This window comes from Paroedura picta, chromosome 8, assembly GCF_049243985.1.
Source record: "Paroedura picta isolate Pp20150507F chromosome 8, Ppicta_v3.0, whole genome shotgun sequence".
Lineage (NCBI taxonomy): Eukaryota > Metazoa > Chordata > Lepidosauria > Squamata > Gekkonidae > Paroedura > Paroedura picta.
This window is the reverse complement of record NC_135376.1, coordinates 60558429-60581301: the sequence shown is the minus strand read 5'-3', so window position 1 is coordinate 60581301 and position 22873 is coordinate 60558429. Positions and strand designations below refer to the sequence as shown.

At 41.1% G+C, this 22873-nt stretch overlaps 2 protein-coding genes across 11 annotated transcripts in view; one reads left to right on the top strand and one right to left on the bottom strand.

The window, feature by feature from the left end:
* The window catches only part of FAM53B (family with sequence similarity 53 member B), a 191267-nt gene that overhangs the window by 111798 nt on the left and 56596 nt on the right, over nucleotides 1–22873 (top strand). For 8 of the 9 annotated variants that reach the window (XM_077350035.1, XM_077350032.1, XM_077350028.1 and 5 more), the window contains one exon: nucleotides 6299–12255. The exons of the other annotated variant lie outside the window; for it this stretch is intronic. In XM_077350035.1, the coding sequence (XP_077206150.1) occupies nucleotides 6299–6667 (369 nt within the window). In that variant the 3' untranslated portion in view covers nucleotides 6668–12255. Of the gene's footprint in view, nucleotides 1–6298; nucleotides 12256–22873 lie in introns of those variants that run through there. 9 annotated transcript variants of the gene reach the window in all.
* Nucleotides 17318–22873, bottom strand: part of LHPP (phospholysine phosphohistidine inorganic pyrophosphate phosphatase) — a 150580-nt gene continuing 145024 nt past the window's right edge. For both annotated transcript variants that reach the window (XM_077350044.1, XM_077350043.1), the window contains one exon: nucleotides 17318–21910. In XM_077350044.1, coding sequence (XP_077206159.1) covers nucleotides 21814–21910 — 97 coding nt within the window. In that variant the 3' untranslated portion in view covers nucleotides 17318–21813. The remainder of the gene's footprint in view (nucleotides 21911–22873) is intronic.

The window sequence follows — 22873 nt, the reverse complement described above, 5'->3', positions numbered from 1 at the left end:
CTTCTGACTTTGAAGAGATACGATTTCAGCTTTCAGTAAAGACTCTTTTATTTGACTGAAATTCTTCTCCACAGAGCAGATGTTCTGCTAAACACAGACAGGTCTTGTCAAAAGGCTATCTCTTATCTGAATCAGAATAATCTCCCTCCAGCACACAACTACCATATCAATTTCTTCTCAGCAGTTGCTGGTTAACCTGGAGCTACCTGTTGCTTAATATCTCTCATAGACCCATTATGCACAGCAGCAGCTACGCCGGGCTGCCGCCATTCTGTTGTGGTGGGGCAAAAAGCCCTGCCGTTCCCTGTGTATGCACAGGGGAGGGGCTTCCCCGGCACATGTTGATTGCACTGACGCAACGACCCTACACGCGCAGGGCCGCAAGCGCCTGGAGCGCTGCGGCAGCGGGGGTATCTGGAGTATGGGGCTTCCAATGCACAATGGTGGGGAGCAGTATGCTGGTCTTCCACCATGGTGGGAGTGGGGGGATGTCCGCGGCAGTTCCAGGCCCACAGAAGAATCCGTGTTCCCTTAACGCGGGTCTTTTGAGGGGTTGGGTTGGGCTAGGCCTCAGATGGTGGTGACATCATGCATAATCGGGAATTTTCCCCAAAGCCCTGTCGCCGCCATCACGGGCATTCCAGTCCATGCATAATTGGTCTTAGTGGAGCATTTTAACCTTTCACTTATTGTTACTCTGTCCCTTCAGCACTTGGAATCTAGTTTTTATAGTGCTGTCCATCACAGCAACAGTATCATATTAAGTGTAAATAGAAATTTTTGCATTGCTTCCCACAGTACTGGTGCTGGGGGGGGGGTGGAATTCACATTTCAGAACCCACCAGAACATATAAAACAAAGCCATTTTAAGCAGTCAAGTCCCAGATTTTTCAGATTTTTCTCATAAGGGAGGTGCTCCAATCATCGCTGCCCTCCTCTGCACTTTCTCCAGCACTGCAATTTTCTTTTGGAGATAGGGTAATGAGAACTGTCCATAGTATTCCAAATGAGGTTGTATTGTAGATCTATACAGGGACATTACAATACACTAATTCTCAGACAATTTCTTAATAGTGAGTTTATTTTTTTCACAACTACAACACATTGGGTTGACACTTTTATTGAGTTATCTGCTACAACCCCAAGATCTTTTACTCTCAGCAAGTTCAGACCCCATTAGCCTATACTTGAAGATGGGACTTTTTTGTCCTAATGTGCATAATTTTACACTTACCAACAATGAACTTGATTTGCCGCATTGTCGCCCATGCACCCAATTTGTTGAGGTCCTCTTAGAGCTCTTCACAGTCAGCCTTAGTTTTCACCATCCCGAATAATTTTGTGTCATCTGCAAAGATTGCTTGAGCAAGCCCTTTAACTTGCCTAAAATAGTACCTTGGATCACAGCCCAAATGTCCACCTACATGCAAGTCAGTGCACCTGCTAGGAAAACTGTAAGGCAAAACCTACAAACTCTACATCATCCCCTTTCATTTGTGTATTGCAAAGAATGTGCAAGATAATACGTTGCCATTTGAGTTTTCCTAAATTGAGAGAGAAAGGGGGAGGATGAGGAAAATGCCCCAAGAAAGGAACCCACCCACTAAGCTTCAAAGCATTACAGCAGATGTGCTTAGCTAGGGTTACCAGATGTCCTCTTTTAGAGGACATGTCCTCTTCTTTGGTGTTAGCTACTTTGAGGCTTTTTAAAAAGAAAAAACAGGTGAAAACATCCTCTTTTGAGGTTGGAAGGTTCGGAGTGTTCCTAGTTTGTAGTTCTGATCGCGTCTCAATGGCAGGGGTATTTAAAATGAAATTTGTCATAGTAATCATTTGTTTGGAGCATACAGTCAGGAAATATGTCCTGCTTTTGCTTTTCAAAATATGATAACCCTGGCTCAGCCAGCAATATGGTCTTTAAAGGGAGTGAGTAAGACAGTTATTGCAGCAGCTTCCTTCAGCGTTTTTCGAGGCAGAAGGTGGCTTGCCTGTTTGTCACTAGTATTGTGCCTGGTTTCAGAGTTCTCACTTGGTTTGTCCCACTTCTATTCACTGTGGACCATAAAAGTAAAACCACAAGCAGTTCTCTCTCTTGTCCGTGGTTTAGTTCTGAGTTTCACATCCCAGGGCCACGCCTGTACAAAAGTCAGTTTCCTGCCACTTTGGTTTCTGCAGAGGCCTGTGGGAGGGCGGGGGGGGGGGAGTTTCCATTCTAAGCTTTTGAGCCTTCCCCAGGGGCTTCAGCGCACTGGCACACTGGTTCAAGCTGGTGCCATCAACAGCGACCAAGGCAACCCCACAAAATGTCGCTTTAAGGAACAGACTGAAGGCCTATTTAGTCTCCGCTCCCAGTGCCATAGCTACCATAATGTCTATGGCAAGAATATTGTAATCTGATTCAGATATTAGTTTTGGCTCAGCTTCAGGCAAGATGTATGTTTTGGAAAGGTGTGTGTACTTTCGTAATAAGAAGAATTCTATTCACGTTAAGAGGAGAGAAAAGGAGGTTGCCTTTGGAGTGGTTCTACAATGTAGGGCTAGACAAACAGGGCATTTGTTCCGAGATTGTGAAAGGCTGAAGGATCCTTTTGAACACAAGGTGCTATACACCTTTAATCCCAGAGCACAGAGAACAGCAGTATTGACACAGTTGCCTCCAAGCATGGAGGAGTGAAAGGTGGAATTCAGAAAACTTGGCCACTTCATATGTAATGCTGTTTGCAAACAGAATGCTCCTTATGGGTTACCGAGTAACTAGAATTCTGCCAAACTCACACATTGGGATTAACGAAGGCTTCTCTTCCTCGTAGAGCTGACATGTGCTGCAACATCACAATGCCTTCCTAACACATGGATTGTCAATGGGCCATTTTCCCCCAATGCTGTAGAGCTGTGTAGGGAAGGTTTGGGAGATCTTGAAGAATCCTGGCACAGAATCTGACAGTTGGGAAAGGAAGCCTGCAAATGTACTGTCACTTCAAATATTCAGACAAGCTTCCTTTCTTCATTCAGAATGACAGTGGCCCAGATCCATGGAAACTGGAGCTGCCTGAACAGAGGGGAAGGGTAATCAGACATGGTCCTGGGAATGACATTTTTGTAGAAGGGGAAGAGGGTGTCTCAGATGTTCTTCATGTGGCTGACGTCTAAATACATCTCGTATATAGCTACCTAGATTGTCGGCAGAGAGAAACAATATTTATTTATTTACAAAATTTATATCCCACTGTTCAGCCCTCATCAGGGTAGTAATGTGGGTCTTCACTGCATCATACCATGTTGTAGATACTTTCAACAGAACCTATCTATACAAGTGTGCTTCTCCACATAGTGCCAGTAGTTTCATTGTCTTTTGGCACAATAGTGGCATGACTCATCTCTACATGTGTCAGGGCTAGTTGAAGAAAAATGTGGATAGATATTTTCATTAAGGTGTATATACTGAGTCCACGGCCTGGTTCTCTGAAGCAAGAAACTCTTGTCCAGAACTCTAAAACTTAAACCAGAAACCTCAATGTTTGTGTGTGCTAAGTCCTTAGAGGAGCTTTTCTTAACTTTTTTACCATTGAGAAACATTCTTCAGACTTTGAGAGATTCCAGAAGTAGCACGATCGTGCAGAATATGGTTGGTAAGCATAGCTGTGTACATGCCCACCCAGGGCCCTTCCCCTGCTCACCCCCTTCAGGCCATTTTGGTAGGTGGGTTGACATGTCCATATATGGCTATATCACCTGATAAATGTTTAACAATTTTTTTTAATACATTAAAAATAATTAACTTCCATACATTCAGGAAACCCTTCCAGGGCTATCAAGAAACTGTTTCACGAGAAAGCCTGCCTTAGAGCTTTTGATTAAGCACGGCAGGGAATAGGTTTGATTAGCAGGCCAGAAGAAACATCTGGATTGACCAGATGAGGCACAAATACCAGATAACTTGTCTTTTGGTCTTGTCTGATCAACAGAGCACTGCCTCCTTTCTGGTGAATTTCTCGAGTTATTAACAGGCATGCAGAAAAATGCCTTGTACATTTTTCTGTATATATGAAGGCATAATGTAATATGCGAGAATATGTAGAGTGGAAGTAAATAGCATAAAATAATAAATAAAATTACATTAAGCCAGTACAAAAGCGACAGGATATTTTTCTGGCTCTGATCTTGGCTTCTGACCTCAAAGATCTTAAACAGAAAAATGCACTCTGTGGGTCTCAGTTCCATATCTGCTTCCAAACAATATTTTATGGGCATATACTAGGGAACACCCTAATTCTGTAAAATCATTCCATCTTGTCTTAAAATGGCTGGACCACTGCATTTTAACTAGAAAGTCATTTTTTAGCAAATGAAAATAGAATGGAAAGAATGGCATTGTTAATGTTTCAGTTTGCTGCAATATTATTTGAATACTACGGGGAAACTGGATAGCCATAGACACATAAAGGATTAGATTTTAATTACTAAAGGTTTAAAGTTATTGAAAAATATAAACCTTATTAATATGTTCTATAGGAAACAATTCTTAAATGTATCCTTCCCCCTTTTAATGTTCAGAATATTGGTGGGAAGATTGATTTATGCTTAAGTATTAACTATTTCATTTAATAATTGAATTGTGTTTCTGCATCAAGTTTCCTACTTCATAGAAAACATTAGTTTACAGTCAAAAGTATTTCAAAATAAGTTACACAAACCTTGATAATCTGTTTTTCAAAGTTTTTTGTTCTGATTTGCATTGTAAATTTCAAGGCTGATTAGATTGGTAAAAATATCTTCTATAATACATCTTTTCACTATTTGCTGAAGTTTACTTGGGTCTCATTTAGCACCTTCTGTTCATAAAATATTCTGTCCTTATCTACATTACTTTGAAGGACATTAATTACAGTTTCTGAAAAGGCTTTGAGAACCTTGGCTATTAAGGTGGAGGATACACAGAATGGCAATTGTGCTGTATGATTGCTTCATTATTCAGTGCCCCCAAGCAAATGCATTATTCCTGGGCAAATGTTTGTTTCCATGTAATAATGTAAAGAAATGTCTTAGCTTATCTAATTGATACAACTCTAAATGGTAAGCTTAGACTTGCTGTTAGCTGGTAGGATGCTGGTTTAATGTAGTGTAACTTTTTGAATGGTCCTCTAATGGCTTATGTATTAACTAAGGGGTGGAAAGGAAGGCCTAGAAATTCGAGTTCTGTAGTTACTGCTGCCACAACTTCATAGTATCAAATGTTACAGCAGCTAGGTGTTGGAATTAATTAACCCTTGGGTTAAGTGTTGGAATTAATACTTAAGTTCTATATACATTGACCATGGGATGGAATTTGGGAATACATCCAGAAGGAAACATGTACAGGCTCATCTGAAGGATATTAGAGCATGGCCCTCTGGAGATGAGACGAGATGTTGTGGTAGTCTTAAATGGTAGGTCAGTGGCAATCTTTGTGTCACGACCTCAGCATAACCACCATATCTTCCCACCCAGGAGGAGCCAGAGCACCTAACATTCCTTTCCTCCACTTTCCTCTGGCATTTTTATACACAATGTATCAAGGTGTCCTTGCTCATTAGAGCTCCCCAAACATTTCCAGATGCAAGGGTTAGTAGTCTCCTGTTGGTGATGCACAATTTGCTGACCTTCAGGGAAAGAATAAGCAAGGAGCATTATCTTCTCTGGTTCCTGTATGAGAAGGGCAAAGGTAGCAAGGAGGGATAGCAGGAGAGCAGCAACCTCAAGCAGCACTTCTCATGGAGCCACCAGTGTTTACAAGAAATGCAGTACCCAATGGGGAAAAGAGCAGCTGTGGCTTTTAAGTTCTTGCAGTTGTTAAGAATTTGTAATGGCCAAACTGTGTCTCTCCTGATGTCCATGGGCTACAATTACCATAAGCCCTTGCCAGGAACTTCTGGAAAGCCATAGTTTGGCCACCCCTGCTAAAGATTGGCTTTGTTTATTCTTCCACATTGTCATATTTCAGTTGAAGCCAACACAATGGAACACAACTTCATTGAAATGCTGGAAAATGTTAAAGAATATGTTAAAGAAATAAGTTATTGGAACCTTTCTAAACTCCAGACATGGAATCCTGCTTCAGTCTGAAATGCCCCCTCTCAAAATGCTACTCCAGGGGGACGGGAACTACAGGAGGAGCAGGAAAGAGGCTGCAGCAGGGAGGAAACTGGCAAAAATCGCCCCTTCCCTTAAGTACAGGGATCATTTCCATAGAACTGTGATAGTTATTTGACATGAACGACAATATTTGCATCCTAATTGCAATGGGTTTCTTCTTTTACAGAATTGTCAAACTTTTAACAGCCTTAGCTGCCTTAGCACCACAGTGGATGACTGCTCCCAGCAAAATCAGTTCTCTCCTGGCATCAGCAGCACCAAATCATGGAAGACAACATCTCTTTGCACCTTGGATGTAATGCCAGGCAGGACACCAGCCTGCACCCCTGTGCCAGAGCCTCACTCAAATGCAGAAGAATGTAAAGCTAGCAAAGAAGAGGATTTCTCCTATGAGGAGTCTGAATATTGTGCCACAGAAGATGAGAGCAGTAGGAAAGAAGAGGAAAATTCCTCATGGAGGAACAGTGGGACAGGAGGGGATAATGTCTTTCATTTGGATGGTGAATTAGACATTGAGCAAATAGAAAACAACTGAGGACGCAAAATGGATGGTCTGTCTGCATCAAAGCTTTTAGGAGTGGGAAAATTTCTCAGATATTAATGTAGGCAGGGAGGAAAATCCACATTCTCCTTCTCCTTGGCAGGTAGGAGAGGACAAGAAGCTTTGCCAAATGTTCATCAGGTATTTCATTAAACCTTGAAACTTTTTAGAACTACTGTAGCCCAGGATGTTTTGCAAACAAGCTTTAGAGAATGCATCCAACTTACATCAGCACATTAGAAAAGAAGAAGCTTTGCAGATGTATCAAAACTTGAATTTGGGGGACGTTGGGATAAGAGCAACAGAATTTGTGTTTGGAACAGGTCTTGAAAAATGAATGGCCAGATCATTAATTGCCGATTCTCATTCACAGATTAAGTAACAAGTCTTCTAGGAGAGGCAGCTGGGCCATCTTCATTGGAGTCCTGATCCACTTTGGTTTTCTTTGGGGTGGGTGGGGTTGGTTTTAATTCCAAACTGCACCTCAGGTAATCCTTAGCAAAGGGAAAAAAGGTGCAGAAGATCAATTTTATCATAATCAGCTTTATGTTGGATTATTTTCCAGATTGCTTCCAGGTCTCACAAACCAGTCATTACAGTTCTGCATTGTCAAGTCAAAATTCTCAGAGTCATAACAGCCTGCTAGTTTTGCAGCCATCCATAGTGACACAAAAAGGAAGCATGATGCCTTTACTCTGATTGAGTTTAAGAGCTGTAAGCATAAGGAGCTTGCACACCTATAGCTCATGTGGGGACACAGCACACACACAGACACACACACACAGAGCTAAGTGCATTTGCATCATTGCTGTTCCAGTACCCACTGAATTGACTGAATGTGCCAATGCAGATGGAAATGTACCCCACCTCCCCCCACTGGAGCTCTCTTTGTTGTGTAAATAATTGTATGCAACTGGAGCAGGATCAAGGCCATTGAGGGGAGGGTGGGAGTTCAATACATCAGTGCATCCAAAATTAAAAATAAATGGCAGTGCTATATCCATAAGGCTAAGCATATTTGGGTTACGTGGTGTGAGGCAGAACATATTGGAATAACAAAGGGTTAGTCAGTGATGCTGGTTCTTAAGATTAGTGCTTGAAATCTGAAAAGGATCATAAATACATTGTTTCTCTCTGGAGAAGACAGCATATGGTCCCCTAACTGCAGTCTGTACAGCCTGTCACTCCCATCTGGCAGCAGACATCTAGCAAGCCACATTCATCCCCAGAAAGGATTAAGGGTGACTCCTCATTTTGCATGCATGACATAATGTTAATAGCCTTCTCACCTTCTAGGCCTGGAAAGACACAATTGGTTATATTGGGCAGGAGCATCATTGCATCGCTTTTGGGGGTCTTTTCAGCAGCAGGGAAACAAAATGGCAGTGTAGATGCAACAGTGCTGTTACCAGAGATGCCAATTATGGGGCCTGGATACCTTGCAAATTACAATATAAATGAGCCTCTCTCTCTCAGCCGCATCCCACCCTATGGAAACTATGGTGAAATGAGTTCCTGAGAACACGACAGGTTTCTGTAATTGAAGTTCCTGTTGGAGTATTTCTCTCCAAATTTCCAAGCGGCGAGGCTTTAAATACTTTGTAAGTACAAAGCCCTCAGATTTTGCACTAAAATAACCCAGATGTTGCATCTAGTATAAACTTGGCAAGATTCGTATACATTTTCTTTCTTGGATAATTCTGTTTTTGATAATCATGAGGGGGGCATTACTGAAGTTCTGCCCCCTAAATGATGAGCATTGTGTGCAGTCCATGTACCCTCATCTTCCAGGTCCTAATATGTTACCAGGGTTCTCAGGAGGCTGAAATCTCTGCCCATTAGTAGTCTCAGAATGCACATGGCCCTTTTGTCAGAGAGCTCCTTTTATATGCATGCTAGATAGTCCAGCTGCTGATCATTGTCCTGGCACCAGTGCATGTTGTTAAAGAAATCCTGGTCTCAGACAATTCTCATAAACAGATTTGCATGCAAAGGGTGACATATTCCACACAAGTAAAGAGAAGGCCACTGATGAAATCTGAAAACAAGTGCTGCATGCATCATTTGGAGGAATGGGATCCTAAACCTTGACTTGGGAAGCCATCTCAGATGCAAAGTCTGATACCGAATGCAGTTTGAAATATTGATGATTGGGTAACCGCTCCAGGGGCTCATTGATGGTGGTGAACAATAATTGTATAAATTTAGCACATATAACTCAGTCAAATAAGCTGTTCACTTATTACACAGAAACAAATGTTTTGTTTGCCTGCAAAGGAAAACGAAAACAAGATGGTAGAAATATAGTGTAAGTGGCACCCTACTTTTATTTCTTTACTGCACTTTTTTACTGCAATGGTGTAGATGTTTTTATCATCTAATACCACAGTGAATTCCATCCAAGCTGTAGCTTGACAAGTGTCCAGACAAACTGCACAGATTTTTTTTGTCGACTTCTGTTATTTCCTTCCTATTCAACAGTCGCATACCGTGTAAAGCCAAAAAATAATATCAGCAACAAGTAGAGAGGGAACGGACTGTTTAGTACTGAATTCCCTGGGTTATACATTTTGGTGCCAGAAACCAATCGATAGATTTGATACTTTCCAAGAGGACCACATGCTCACCCAATTTGATGAGAACAAGCCAAGTTATGATAACTGCTGCTGTGGAGGACAGGCAGAGCAGATGTTTTCCTAATACAGCTTGTTAAGGTTACCAGGGCCTGATCTGGCTCCTTAGCCTTCCATGGAAGGGAATATCTTTGGCATGTTCAGCACACTGAAAGGGAATGTTCTGCCTTCTGAATTAGTCTTTGCTGTGAAAGTGTTACGGCAGGTCTGTGAGCTTAGACCCAGGGGATTGGCCATCCCCAGGGATCAGATTCCACTTTGGAAGAGAAGGGATAGGTGTTGCATTGTGGTGAGTGACAGAGCAGCTGAAAGGATATCATAGAATTGGCTTAGGATTGTGAGAAAAGGGAGATGCGTATGACATCCAAGTGCCTCGTTGCCTTTAGAAGCGGTCTGCGGCTGGTCCGGACAGACTGAATCACACGTCTCGAGTGTTTCGCTTTCACACCATCTGTGTTACAATAGTTTTGCTCATGATGATGTGGTCATCTAAGCATTTCAATACCAAGGTGAAATCATTGGTGCATTCTCGCGGAGCAGAAAGGTGAAGCCTCATTCATGCTGGAGAGCTGAACTTAAAAGCCAGAGGAAAAATTATGGTGGAAAATCAGGTCAGCCCATATCTAAATGGACTGTGTGCATGGCCCCCAAATTATTAGTCTGAACACAGAATCTTCTTTAGGTGATATAGTTATGATTTAGACATGTCAGGCTGGGCGGTGCAAGAATGCACAGTGGAATGCACATAGTCTTACTATTTAAACTAAGTACTGGTTGGTGGTTCAACAGAAGTTACCTACTTCAAATAATGGTAGCTCAACCTATTAGGATAGGAGACCTTTTTGTCAGGCCCAGGAGAAGCTATGGCCAGTCTGGCACTGGAGTAAGGTTCTCTCTGGCAGCTTCTTTGACCAGAGTACTGTTAACCATCTCATGTAGAGTGGTAGAACCACATTTCTTATCTTTGTTTAAAGTCTTCCTGAACTAAGGGGGAGACTGCTGACTATTTTCTTCCAGCTACTTTCTTTTCACCTCATTGTAGCTCTAAACCATCATTGACCCAACTGAAACAGAAGCAAACAATCTGTTTCTTTTCCTCATGGTGATTGTTCCAGAAGTGACCAGCCTTTCCCCCCAGCTTGAACTAAGAAGGCCTTGTCCCTAAATCTCATCTCTGATCAAAGAAGAAAACAATCTTCTGGTGTGCGCAGAAAGGTGATGCATGTGTCCTTTTTCTCTAACATAACCCTCTTACAGACAAAGTAACTATTCCTAATCATAGCATCTAAGTGTGGGCTTGCCAGTATAGAGTACATCTCGTCCCATAGCATTGTGCTTCATCAAGAAAGCATATCAATTCTTTGGACCGGCTTAAGTGCAGCTTGATTTAGGGAAGTTCAGTTTCCCTTTTGTGGCATAAAAAATACATTTTCATATTGTGAACTTTAAACTAAAAAGGGCTTTAAAATAAAACAACAGGAAAAGAAACAAATGAAGGGGCTGCTACCTACAACAAGCTAAAGACGGAGTAGGAAAGTGCCCCAAAGGACCACTACCCAACTCTCCTAGCTGTAGCGTAGCGTTTACATGACAGCAAACCCTCTTTGCCTTAGTAAAGATGTTTCAGTGAACATGGCCTTATGTTTGGGCACATCACAATATACAGCCAAGGCAACATTTTGTTGGATTTTATTTTATTTGTGTGGACTTCGGTTTTGTATGATTTGTGTACCAAAACTGGGTTTTAAAAGCCTTTTTATTTTTTTAAGGAAATAAAACTTTGTGGATTTATGAATATATATGTGTGTGTATATATATATATGTATATATACATACACACACATATCTATATGTATGTAGTTTGGTGTGTGTATGTATGTACATATACAAACATACACATGCAACCTGAAATATAGTATGTGCCTCATATTCAGGAGACATTGTGCTGATTGTAATGTAGAAGGTGTGTGTGTTCTCTATGAAACGACAGAAACTCAACTGGATCACTGGTTGCCCACATCAGCTGAAGTCACTGGAGCCCTCTAGTAGGGATTTTTGGGCTCCTGCTGGATTTAGCCTATACCATACAGGTAAACTTTTGGACTCAGTCAGACTGCAGCCTTTTGCCATGTGGATACAGCAACCTTTCACTTAAATTCTCTGTGGACAATTTTTTTCCCTTTGCAACACAGTAAAGTCAAAGCAGCAGGGAGACAGGCAGTGGGCTCATTTAGAGCATGGATCAGTCTGGACTGTGGATGACTCTTTGACAACAGCAATAAATGTCAGCATTCACCCCCCCCTTTTTTTAATGTTCTAAATGCAACATGTTTTTTAAGAAGAAAAAAAAACTATTAGCACTGGTGAATATGCTTACAGGGAGTTTACGATGCATCTGCAGTCATTGCGCTTTGGTTTTATGAAATATTAAGATACATCTTCACACAGCGGAGGAAGAAAAAAAAAACATGTTCCTGGAGTTGATTGTAATTTTTACAGCCTAGCCTAGCTTCTGGCCGATAACGTTGTGGTTCAAGTACGCTGTCAATCTTTATTGAACAGGACAAGGGGACATTTGTAGGGTTTGTAGCAGTGTTTTGCAGCATTTATGTTTTTTAATGTTAAAGAATCAAAACATGATGATGGCCAAAAAGCCTTTGGGAAACCATGAACTCTGGTAGTGTTTGTGTGTGTGTACGTCTCTCTTTCTCTTCATGGTAATTGCACAGGCGCAAATATATTGACATGTATACGAAGTCAGCTCTGTAGTTGGTGTTACATTTGTTCAAACTCAGCTATTACTGAGGACTGTTCCTTGACCTGAAAATTAAGAAGACTGCTGATTTGTACTCTCTCAAAATGACTTTATTGCACTATAGAGCAGCTCAGTCTCAGGAATTTACTTGTTACTTTGACTGTGTAAATAAAGCTTTCTGATTCTGTAACCTGCTCCCCGGGTACTTGCTCTTTGTTTACGCTTCCCTCTGTGTTTCCCTGACGGCCAAGACACTGTTGGTTTCCTTCATGACTAACAAGATGAATGGCTCTTTTCATTTACTCTGCCTTGGGGGAAAAGGCAACGGGTATTATTGAAACACATCTATGCAACAGATATTACCTCAGAAGGTTGCAACATCATCCCACCCTTGGACATTTAGAACATGTGGTTGGCTCCTGATCTTGATATATGATTTGGGTGCTGGAATATAATTGTCAAAATGTCCAGATGAGGCCATATTCAAAAGTGCCTTAGCAACTCAGCAGTAGACTGAAAGCATTCAAGTCCATCTTTAATTACTTGCACACCTGCCTTTGTTTTGAAGGACAAAGGACCAGGTGGATCCATGCAATCACGTATTCAAGGTGCACAACATCTAATTCATTCACAGTATGCTCATTATCTTCAAGCAAGATGTCCACTACTGCTCATCAGGTAGTGAGGAGTGGACCAGATATGGAGTCACTAATTCCTATTTTGTTTGTAACAAATTGCAGTAGCAACTGACCAGATGACTTCGCCTGCCTTCAGGAGAAAAAAAAAACATACAGGGAACTCTAGAAACAAGGAAAGGGGAACATTTAAAAATCAAATAGCACATGGCTTCATGGAGATTGCTTACACCCTCTTTGTGGGTTCTACAGTGTTAGCAGGAGGTATATTTGCAGGAAATTGGAAAGTTAAATACCATGAATAACTACGTGAATACTTTAAGAGGACAACTGATCCAAATAAAGATCGTAATAGGCACAACACAGTATCTGGAACCGGATACTGAAAATCCTCCGCAATAAAATAGCAGGTTCAAGCTTGTGTTTCCTGGCAGATTAAATCTGCTTGCTTAAATGGAAGTTATGTGTAAAAACTCAGAGGCACTTCACTAGTGCCCTTCCCATGACATTCGCAGTATCCCTACTCAAACTCCCATTGGGCAATGCATTTATAGAGTTTAGCATACCTTCTGAGGCTTGGGTGTGGTGAATGTGTGTTTTTGTATCCAAGAAAACAAAGAAGAGACCAGAGGCATGCAAACATTTGGAAAGGATCTACAGGGAATTAAAATGTATATTTACACAGCAGATTCCACAATCATGGAAAAACGAGCAGTTTATTCTTTCAGCTGAGAAACAAATCTTCAAATACTGTTCTGAAACAGGACAGCCAATAAAGTTTCTTCAGGGAAGACTTCCCTGTGTGTGGCAATCTAGCAGTGCCTCTTCACTTTTCTCCTCACTCTCACTGCATAAAATACCTATGCCTTCTCTCATTCTCTCCTTCTGTGGCTCAGATCTAACAATAAGCATGGGAGGTGGTAAATCTATTTGTACCTCTTCAGTTTGTAGGTGAGATCCCCATCACTAATTATTGGTACAGTTAAAAAGACTAATTCACAGAAGAACAGTAAGTGAGAGGAAAGGATTATAACCCAAATTTTATGTGAGTCTTACAATTCTCCATGAAGCAGGGGTATATGATGAACCACTTAAGACTTTTCTATGTAACTGCTGTATGAAGTACTAAGGCCGTTTTCTGCAACTGGGTGACTGCTTACTTGGATACCTGAACCTTCGCAGAGAATCCGTGATATTGAGAGACAGACCATCGAAGCGGGAATCATTCAGACTTGTTACCCCCGCTTCTTGGGCCTTGCTTCCAATACAGGTCAGGGAGCTACTTATATGCAAAGATTAACCCACTCCATCGTCATGCTTTTATGCTTGCTAGATTAAACATCTTCCCATCAGCTGTCCTAGCAGGCAGATACAGCAATGTACCAATTGGGAACAGACTTTGTAAATTTTGCCAATTAGAGCCTGACTCAGTGCCACATATTCTACTCTTGCCCATCACATTCTATGCTTAGACAACGACTTCTTGTCCCTATCATGATGGACCTTTCTGGCCCTATGGACAGAATAACCAGACATTTGTTAGCTGATAGGTCCCCAGAAATAACCAAACTGGTGGCTGAATTCTTGGCTACTGTGATACAAAAGGACAGTCGGCTAGGCAAGAACAGGGGCACCTACAACTGGTGGAAATTACTGATTGCTGGGCATTCTGGAGGAATCTACTGTTGGTTACTGCTTATTTTCTTTTCTTTTATTGTTTATCTAGATTATGTAATTTTTATCAATTAATTATAATTATGAATTACCCTTGTTCTTATGATGTTTTATATGCCATTAAAGGGTTTTGAATTTGAATTTGATACCTGAACCAGATGTCGAGACGATAGTTATTAAAAAAAGGAGGGAGGGAGACTAAACAGCAATGGATTAACTCAATGAAGTATTCATGTAGAATATGGAATAGGAATAAATATCCAGGAATCAAAATATGGGGGATATGGAGAAGACTGGGTGGTGTGGTATAAAAAAATTCTAGCACAACTTATCCCCAACCAAATCCCTTTTTGCCTTATGTCCTCTTCATAATGCAGCAATGTAAGGAAAGTATATATAGGGCACATTCAAACTATTTGACTAAGACCCAGCTGTCAGTTTACAGCAAACATTGCAACCTCTAGAGTCCAGAGTTGTCATAACTCCAGTTTAAAATAAGCATTCTTGAGAGTAGAGGGAAGAGGTGTGATGGAGCCCAAGGCACAGCTGGTATTTTCTAGCAGAATCAGGAAATGTATCACCCTCAGCATCTGGATTTGTTGACTTGAAGCTCACTCATCGTGACTGGATTCTCTACCACCAGTGCACTGGCCTTTCTGATGCCCTTAAATAATAGCATGTTCTACTTTTCCTGTCTGCTACCATGCTTCCCTAAGAGATCTGCAGGACAGAAAGTGAAATAATCTCTCTCAGACAGTGACAGGTAGTATCTTTTTAACTTGGCAGGGTCCATGAAAGTTTACAAAGCATTTATAAAGGAACTTTTATACATACACAGAGGGCCATGTCTCCCCCTGGTAAACAACACCTATTCTATTTTATACATCTCGAACTTTTTTATCCCACCTTTACTCCAAGGTGTTTAGGATGGCATACATGGTCCCCTGCATTATTGTCTACACACTTAAGAATAGGAATAGCTTCCTCATAGGACATGAACACCCAAATAAAGTTGAGTCCCAGTATCTCATTTAGAAGTTAACCCATACAATATGGTATACGTTTTTCAATTCATGTATATTCTAAGAGAGCCTCTTGTGGCGCAGAGTGGTAAGTGGCAGAAATGCTGTCTGAAGCTGTCTGTCCATGAGATTGGGAGTTCGATCCCAGCAGCCGGCTCAAGGTTGACTCAGCCTTCCATCCTTCCGAGGTTGGTAAAATGAGTACCCAGCTTGCTGTTGAGGGGTAAAACGGTAATGACTGGGGAAGGCACTGGCAAGGCCACCCTATATTGAGTCTGCCATGAAAACGCTGGAGGGCATCACCCCAAGGGTCAGATATGACTCAGTGCTTGCACAGGGGACACCTTTACCTATATTCTAAGATGATACAAACACTCCATAGCAAAAATCCCAAATGTGCCCGAGCATTTAAAATACTAGGAAACTCTTGGTCCTGGTGGCCGGGAAGTTTTCAATCAATTTACTAGATCAGGCCATCTTGTAGTAGAGCTTTATATAGGTTCATTTTGTGCTTTGGAGAGCTACACAAAATGGTTGGTGGACCGATTTTCTTTTTTATATCAAGTAGCAGGATGCCCTTTCCCTTTTTTGTTTAAACAGATCAAATTATGAGCCTTCTGCAATCCAACTCCGCCTCTTTCTTATTCCATCTTTGCTGTCTCTGAGAACTGGCAAAGAATCTATCATCACCACACACCCACTAACCCATAAAATGCTATTGCAAGAATAGATCGTTGCTCCCACAGGTCCAGCTTCATTCCAATAAAGTTAAGTGATTTGAAAGAAAGAAAAATATCCTTGGCAAACAGAAAGATAGAGAACACATTTAAGAAACCTTAAAATATTTAAAATGTATGTGTGCAAATAGCTCAAGGAACAGAAGAAAATGAGCAGATGTCTGAATGACCTCTCACACTGGGTAGAGGGTATGCCAAAAAAAGGATCTGATAATGAGTGGAATAATCTGATCATCTTCTTTTCATTACTGGCTGTTAATACTGTGCTCAAATAAATCCTATTATTTACTGTGTACCGTACTGGAAATACGAGGACAACTTCATAGAGAAGATCTTTCCATGATCCTGGTTTGGCATCCTTTCTGATGGTACCAGTTTACCCAATAGAACACTTCCCTCAAGTTAAGAGAATATCTTACTAACCAGTCCAAAGAAGTCTGACTGGGAGATGAAGTGATCTGATGAGAAAATTCTAGGCCCCATGTTTAACACAGATAATAAAGATGGCCATCACTGACTCTAAGAATATCCTGAACTCTCTATTAAAATAATACGCTATTATTTAAGGGCATCATAAACGGCAGTGCACTGGTAGGACAATGGATTGCAAATAAGAAGGTAAGTATAATAGTATTTCTACAAAATCATAGAAACCGCTATTAAATGAAAATATCAAAGTGTGAATCTTGTTTCTTGACATATCTTCCATCTAGGTCTATAGACTTCTGAAGGCTGTATTTCCATCTTTTTAACTTTTCCCTGAAGAATTCTGTGCTCTTTGATTTACACATCAATTCCTCAAGGGACACAAATCATGTTCTTCCTTAAATGTCCTTTGGGATCAAAAAGAAGTCTGAAGGGGCAAGATCAGGGCTGTACGTTGGTTGGAGAAAGGTTTACCAATTAAATTCTCAAAGTACAGCCCTTGCTACCCTTGACGAATGAGCAGGTACGTTGTTTGATAGAAAAAATCACTTGGTTCAACTTTCTTGGCCTTATGCAGTTTTCAATTTTCTTAATTCTTAATAAGTCCCTGTGGTCATCTTGTGCTCTTTGAGAAAATAATTTTGTTTGAAATAAATATTTTGTTTGGAATAGAACTGTACACGTATGAACTGGAACCCTAGAAGATTCAGGTGGGTAGCCATGTTGATCAGAAGCAGAAGAACAAAGTTTGAGTCCAGCACCTTTAAGAAACAACCAAGTTTTATTCAAGGTAAAAGCTTTCATGTCTATGCACACTTTTTTAGGTACTGTGAAACAGAATTTCCTCAGGCATTACATACAGGCAGAGAGAGGGTGGAGTTAATTGCCAGGAAGGGCTAGCTAGAGTCTAGATGCACAAGTAACTGGTCTAAATGTACAAGTAACTGATTATATCTGAGACTGGATTAAAGCAGTTGTCAAGATCTGTAATTGGCAATAAATCAGCATACAAATACAGGAGATAACAAACAGAGGAGATAATGAAGTCTGAGTCCGGTGGCAACCCTAAGACCAACAAAGTTCAATTATGGATACAAACAGGAACTGAAAGGCTTAGCATGTGCAGGTGCATGTTCCTTCAGTTACACTTAAACGTTATGTATAGGTGGGGGGGGGAGGGGTCATTGCCAGAACAGCTAAATAGAGAAACTGAGCAATTACAACAGCTAAGATTGGAATAGCACATTTGGCAAGACATGTAAATAGCAGCAAACTGACGTACCGATGATAAAAGAATTAACAACAGATGTAAGAACTGAGTTTGAATCTAATTCCCCCCACCACAAAAAACAAACAAACAAACAAAAAACAAAGTTCAGTTTCTCGGTATAAGTGACTTAGCATGTGTACTGAGTGACTTATGATGTGTAGTGTGATTAGAAGCCGATAACCATGTTAAGTCCCAAGGGTTCATTGTCCTCAGTGTTATAATTCAGGAACCTCCAATTACAATCTGTTTCTGAAATTCCTTTACAATAAAACAGCTACTTTGAGGTCCCCCCCCCTTGACTGCTCTGGGCAGTTGAAATGTTCTCCTACAGGTTTCTTAGTTTTGTGATTCTTGATATGAGATTTGTGTCCATTTTCCCTCTGACATGGTGTTTGACCTATTTGCCCTTTGTAGAGAACAGAAGGACATTGTTGGCATTTCAAAGAATCATAGAACCATAGAGTTGGAAGGGCCATAAAGGCCATCCAGTTCATCCCCCTGCTCACTGCAGGATCCGCCTAAAGCATCTAGGATAGGTATCTGTTCAGCCCCTGCTTGAAGACCGCCAGTGAGGGGGAGCTCACCACCTCCTTAGGCAGTAGATTCCACTGCTGAACTACTGTTATTTTATTTTTTTTACTGATATCTAGCCGATATTATTCTACATGTAGTTTAAACCTATTACTGCGGGCCCTATCCTCTGCTGCCAACAGAAGCCTTTCCCTGTCCTCCTCTAAGTGGCAACCTTTCACATACTTAAAGACAGTAATCATGCGCCCAGCAATCTCAACCTCCTTTTCTCCAGTCTTATTCCCAAGTCCCTCAGCCTTTCCTCACACAGATTGGTCCTCAGGCCCCAGTTCATCCTCATCACTCTCTTCTGAACCCTCTCAATTTTGCCCATGTCCTTTTTGAAGTGAGGCCTCCAGAACTACACACAGTACTTCAGGTGGGGCCTGACCAATGCAGTATACAGTGGGACTATGGCATCTTGTGATTTTGATGTAATGCCTCTGTTGATACAGGCTAAGACTGCATTTGCCTTCTTTACTGCCACATCACATTCTCCGCTCATATTTAGCTTATAGTCTACAAAAAAACCAAGATCACGTTTACACACACTGCTACCCAGAAGTATATCTCCCATCCAGTATGCATGCTTCTCATTTTTGTGACCCAGATGTAGACCTCTGCACTTGTCCTTACTGAATCACACTTGTTCTCATTGGCCCGCTTTTCCAGCATGTTCAGATCTTGTTGAATTATCACTATCTTCTGTGGTGTTCGCGACTCCTCCCAATTTGGTGTCATCCACCAATTTAATGAGGAGTCCTTCTACCCCCTCATCCAGATCATTGATAAAAATGTTGAAAAGTACCAGACCTAGTACTGAGCCCTGTGGTACCCTGCTGCTCACCTCCTTCCAATCTGATGAAATACCATTGACAATCACTCTTTGGGTGCAGTTTTCAAGCTAGTTCCCTATTCACCTAATTATCTGAATATCCACTCTACAGTTTACCCATCAGAACATCATGGGGAATGTTGTCAAAAGCCATCCAGGTAAACAACACTAAAATCCAGGTAAACAACACTCACTGAGTTTCCACAATCTAATAAGTCCATCACTTGGTCAAAGAAGGAAACCATGTTGATCTAGCAGGACCTGTCGACTGACTTCCTTGGATCAACAAATTTTCCTTCAGATGATTTAAAATCTGAATCCCTGCAATTGAGGTCAGACTCACTGGCCTGTGGTTTCCCTAGGCTATCTCTCCTTCATTTTGTGAAGATTGGGATAACTTTTGCTCTCCTCCAGTCTTCTGCCACCTCTCCAGTTCTCCAGGAGGTCCTAAAGATGATGGACAAGAGTTCCACAAGATCACCAGAAAGTCTGAGCACTTTCAGTTGCACACCATCTGGCTATTAATGGCTTATACAATATTAGAAGATGAATAAGTGAATGAGTCTGAGATGGTATAGTTGATGCTGTTAGGTCCAGTGAATATGCTGTTTGGGTGTATGTGGCAGCAAAGTTGGCATCTGGGTTTATTGCAAACTTAGGTATCAGTGTCCATGTTCAAATTAGATCAAATCACATGTTATTATAGCAATTGTCAGCCATATTTTTCAGATCAGGAAAGCAGATGATGGGTAAATCAGCTATTACCTTTTTTACACATGGTTCTTTAATCAGAATCAAGGTCCTGTTTGTTTTGTTTTGAAAAAAATGTATCTTCAAACACATTCCGAGCACCACATGTATTCTAGCTTATTTCTTTCCTATTGGGTGAATGCATCTAGGAGAGAATTCATATATGGAACTGATTTTTAGTCATTTGTTGATGGTATTTATGTATAAAAGACATAAAAGGCAATTTCTAAATTTCTTGTAATAGGTTTCTGAATCATTTGATGATTGTGCAGGAAGTTGGTTTCACAATTGCCTTTCAGTCTTCCTATGCTTTACCATGCATCTGTGATTTCAGTTTGTCTTTAAGTGTGGGGCAAAGGGTAGCTTTTCAGCTTCACAATTTTTGTTGATTTTTGCTTAACATGTCATAATGCCAAGAACTGAATGACATGGCAAAAGTGATTGATGTTATTGCAGTATGTTGCTAAGGTTTGCTAAACAGTTTTATTAATTATGTGTTATTATTTATTATCTTTTTAATACAAGATGATTTTAGAGCCATGAGTACATAGTAGGGCATGGATGTTTAGTTCTGAGACTGGGAAACCCAACACCAGTGCTTTCAGGTTGGCTCCCAGCCACTGTAAGACAGTTCTCAATATGCAAGGCTATTTGTAGAAGAGCAAAACAATGTGATTAGACAGCAGCAGTCCAGCCATGGAAGCCTAAATCTCCACCCAGACGAGAAAACCATACACAAATGTCTGCATTTCTCAAAATGAAGGTGAACAGAATTAATGTCATTGACAGAAGTACATCTGTGGAAAAAAAATAGGATTCCCCTTTTCAAAAGCTCTGGGTGCTGACCTAAGCCTGGTTCCTTCACAGGGGAATGCCAGACAAAAATAGTCACAGACTATTACCTGGACCAGTTCCAAAACTACTTACTCAGTTATCTGAGAACAAGTGTTACTTTTAGAGTGAAAACTGACATAATAAAGAAGAGTGAGTTTCTGGGATGTAAGGAGAACCCAGCTTCTCTACCAAAAGGGCAGATGTGCCTACCAAAGAATACTGGGCTAGCTCAGCTGTCCATCTCATCCCACTTCATGCATCAGGGAGAATGTCTTTTTAAACACTTGGCTCCTGTAGATTTATATGTGTGTCCATTTATTTAATGCTGCTTCAAAAGAACAAAGAAGAGGATGGGAGGATGGGAGATTTCTTGCAGAAGTTACAGAATGACTGCTACACTTTTGCTGCAAACTTGCAAGTCAACCTTGGAGAAGGAAGTTAGGGCAATGAGGCCACTTTGAGGGAGGCCCTGCTCCTATAGATAAATATCAAAGTCTGTCTTCAGTCTTACGATATTACTTTTCTTGCAAAGGGCAAAGAATACAATCTTGGTATTTACATGAAAGGACTGAGCTTGTTCGGCATTTAACACAGTGACACAACCTCTATTAACTATTTTCTAGAAAACAGGGAAAAATCCAGCTCAGGAACCAGATCTCAGCCCAACGAGTTCAGGGCACAGATGCTTACACACTGATAAGGGGTGGTTTTATATACCCCAAACAGATAATTAAGATGGAAAAGATTCTGAGGTGTTGTAAGTATGTACTAGACGTCATCTTTTTGTTTTGTTCTAGTTAATATTTCACTTCAGTTACTTGCAATTATAAGAATTTTTTTTTAAAGGCTTCAGAGGCATACTGGCATTTTCAATGGTTGCTACGTATTACTTGTGACTGCATAAAACTGGGAAAATATGAAAGTGAACTGAAGGGAAGCAAACACAGTAATTTCAAAAATCAGCCGTCTTTCTGACTTCACACATTTGCTGAGATCCAGTTACTTGTGCAGTTGCTTTAGAATAACATTCACGGCTTCCGCCAGGTTATCCACATAACCATCTGCCTTTACTTGGGGGTGTTGCTCATCACAAGGCCTACAAAGGAGACAAAAGGTCAAAATCACTGAAAAGTATCAGGAATGTCCTCCCAAGAGCATGTCATCATTTGCATGCTATAACCAGGGTTCCTTGAACTGAGTTACTGAGTTTGGTTTTTATTCCAACTTTCAGGCACTATAGTATACAAAACCCTGACCTGGATAGCTCAGGCCAGCCCAATCTCGACAGATTTCAGAAGGTAAGCAGGATTTGCCCCGGTCAAAGGTTGGATGGGAGACTTCCAAGGAATACCAGGGGTATAATGCAAAGGCAGGCAATGGTAAACTACCTCTGAACTTCTGTAGGTCCCAAATGCTCTCAGTTCAGACTAGTCTATAGACAGACTACAGACTAGTCTGTAGGTCCCAAATGCTCAGTTCATTGAGTTGTGCCCTATAAATGTACAGCAGCTCTTTGTGATACCCCCAAAATCGATGGTGCAGATCACAGAACCTCTATGGACAAAGTACCCCGAGGCAGATGGGGCTGTGTTGAAGAAGAGGAACTGAGCAAAGTAGCCCACTGTTCCCCTTCCATATGTGGAGGAAGACAGAAGAGAAAGCTCTCCACTCACAGAAGGCAGTGGTGTGATTTTGCCTCTTGTATTGTTAGGCAAGTTCTTGCCGTTCTGCACCTCAATTGTCTCTAAAGATCAGAAATACATTTTGACTGGCAGAAAAATGTCAGTTGTCAATTGTTTTGTGGCTTCTCAAGATGGGGAAATCACCCCCTCGAACGGATGTAAAAACAGGGCTCCTGTCGGTCTTCATTTATTTTCTGACAGAATTATAGTTAGGGATGGATATTTCCTTAACTTGTGAATATACATTTCTCATCATATGTTCAGTGTCTATGGTTGTCACTTGCAGGAGTCAGTAAGCACTTGTTTGAACAAGCCATATCTTTCACTTCCTGAGGCAAGCTCCCAGCGGCTCCTTTCTTTCTGATCACATTTCCAAA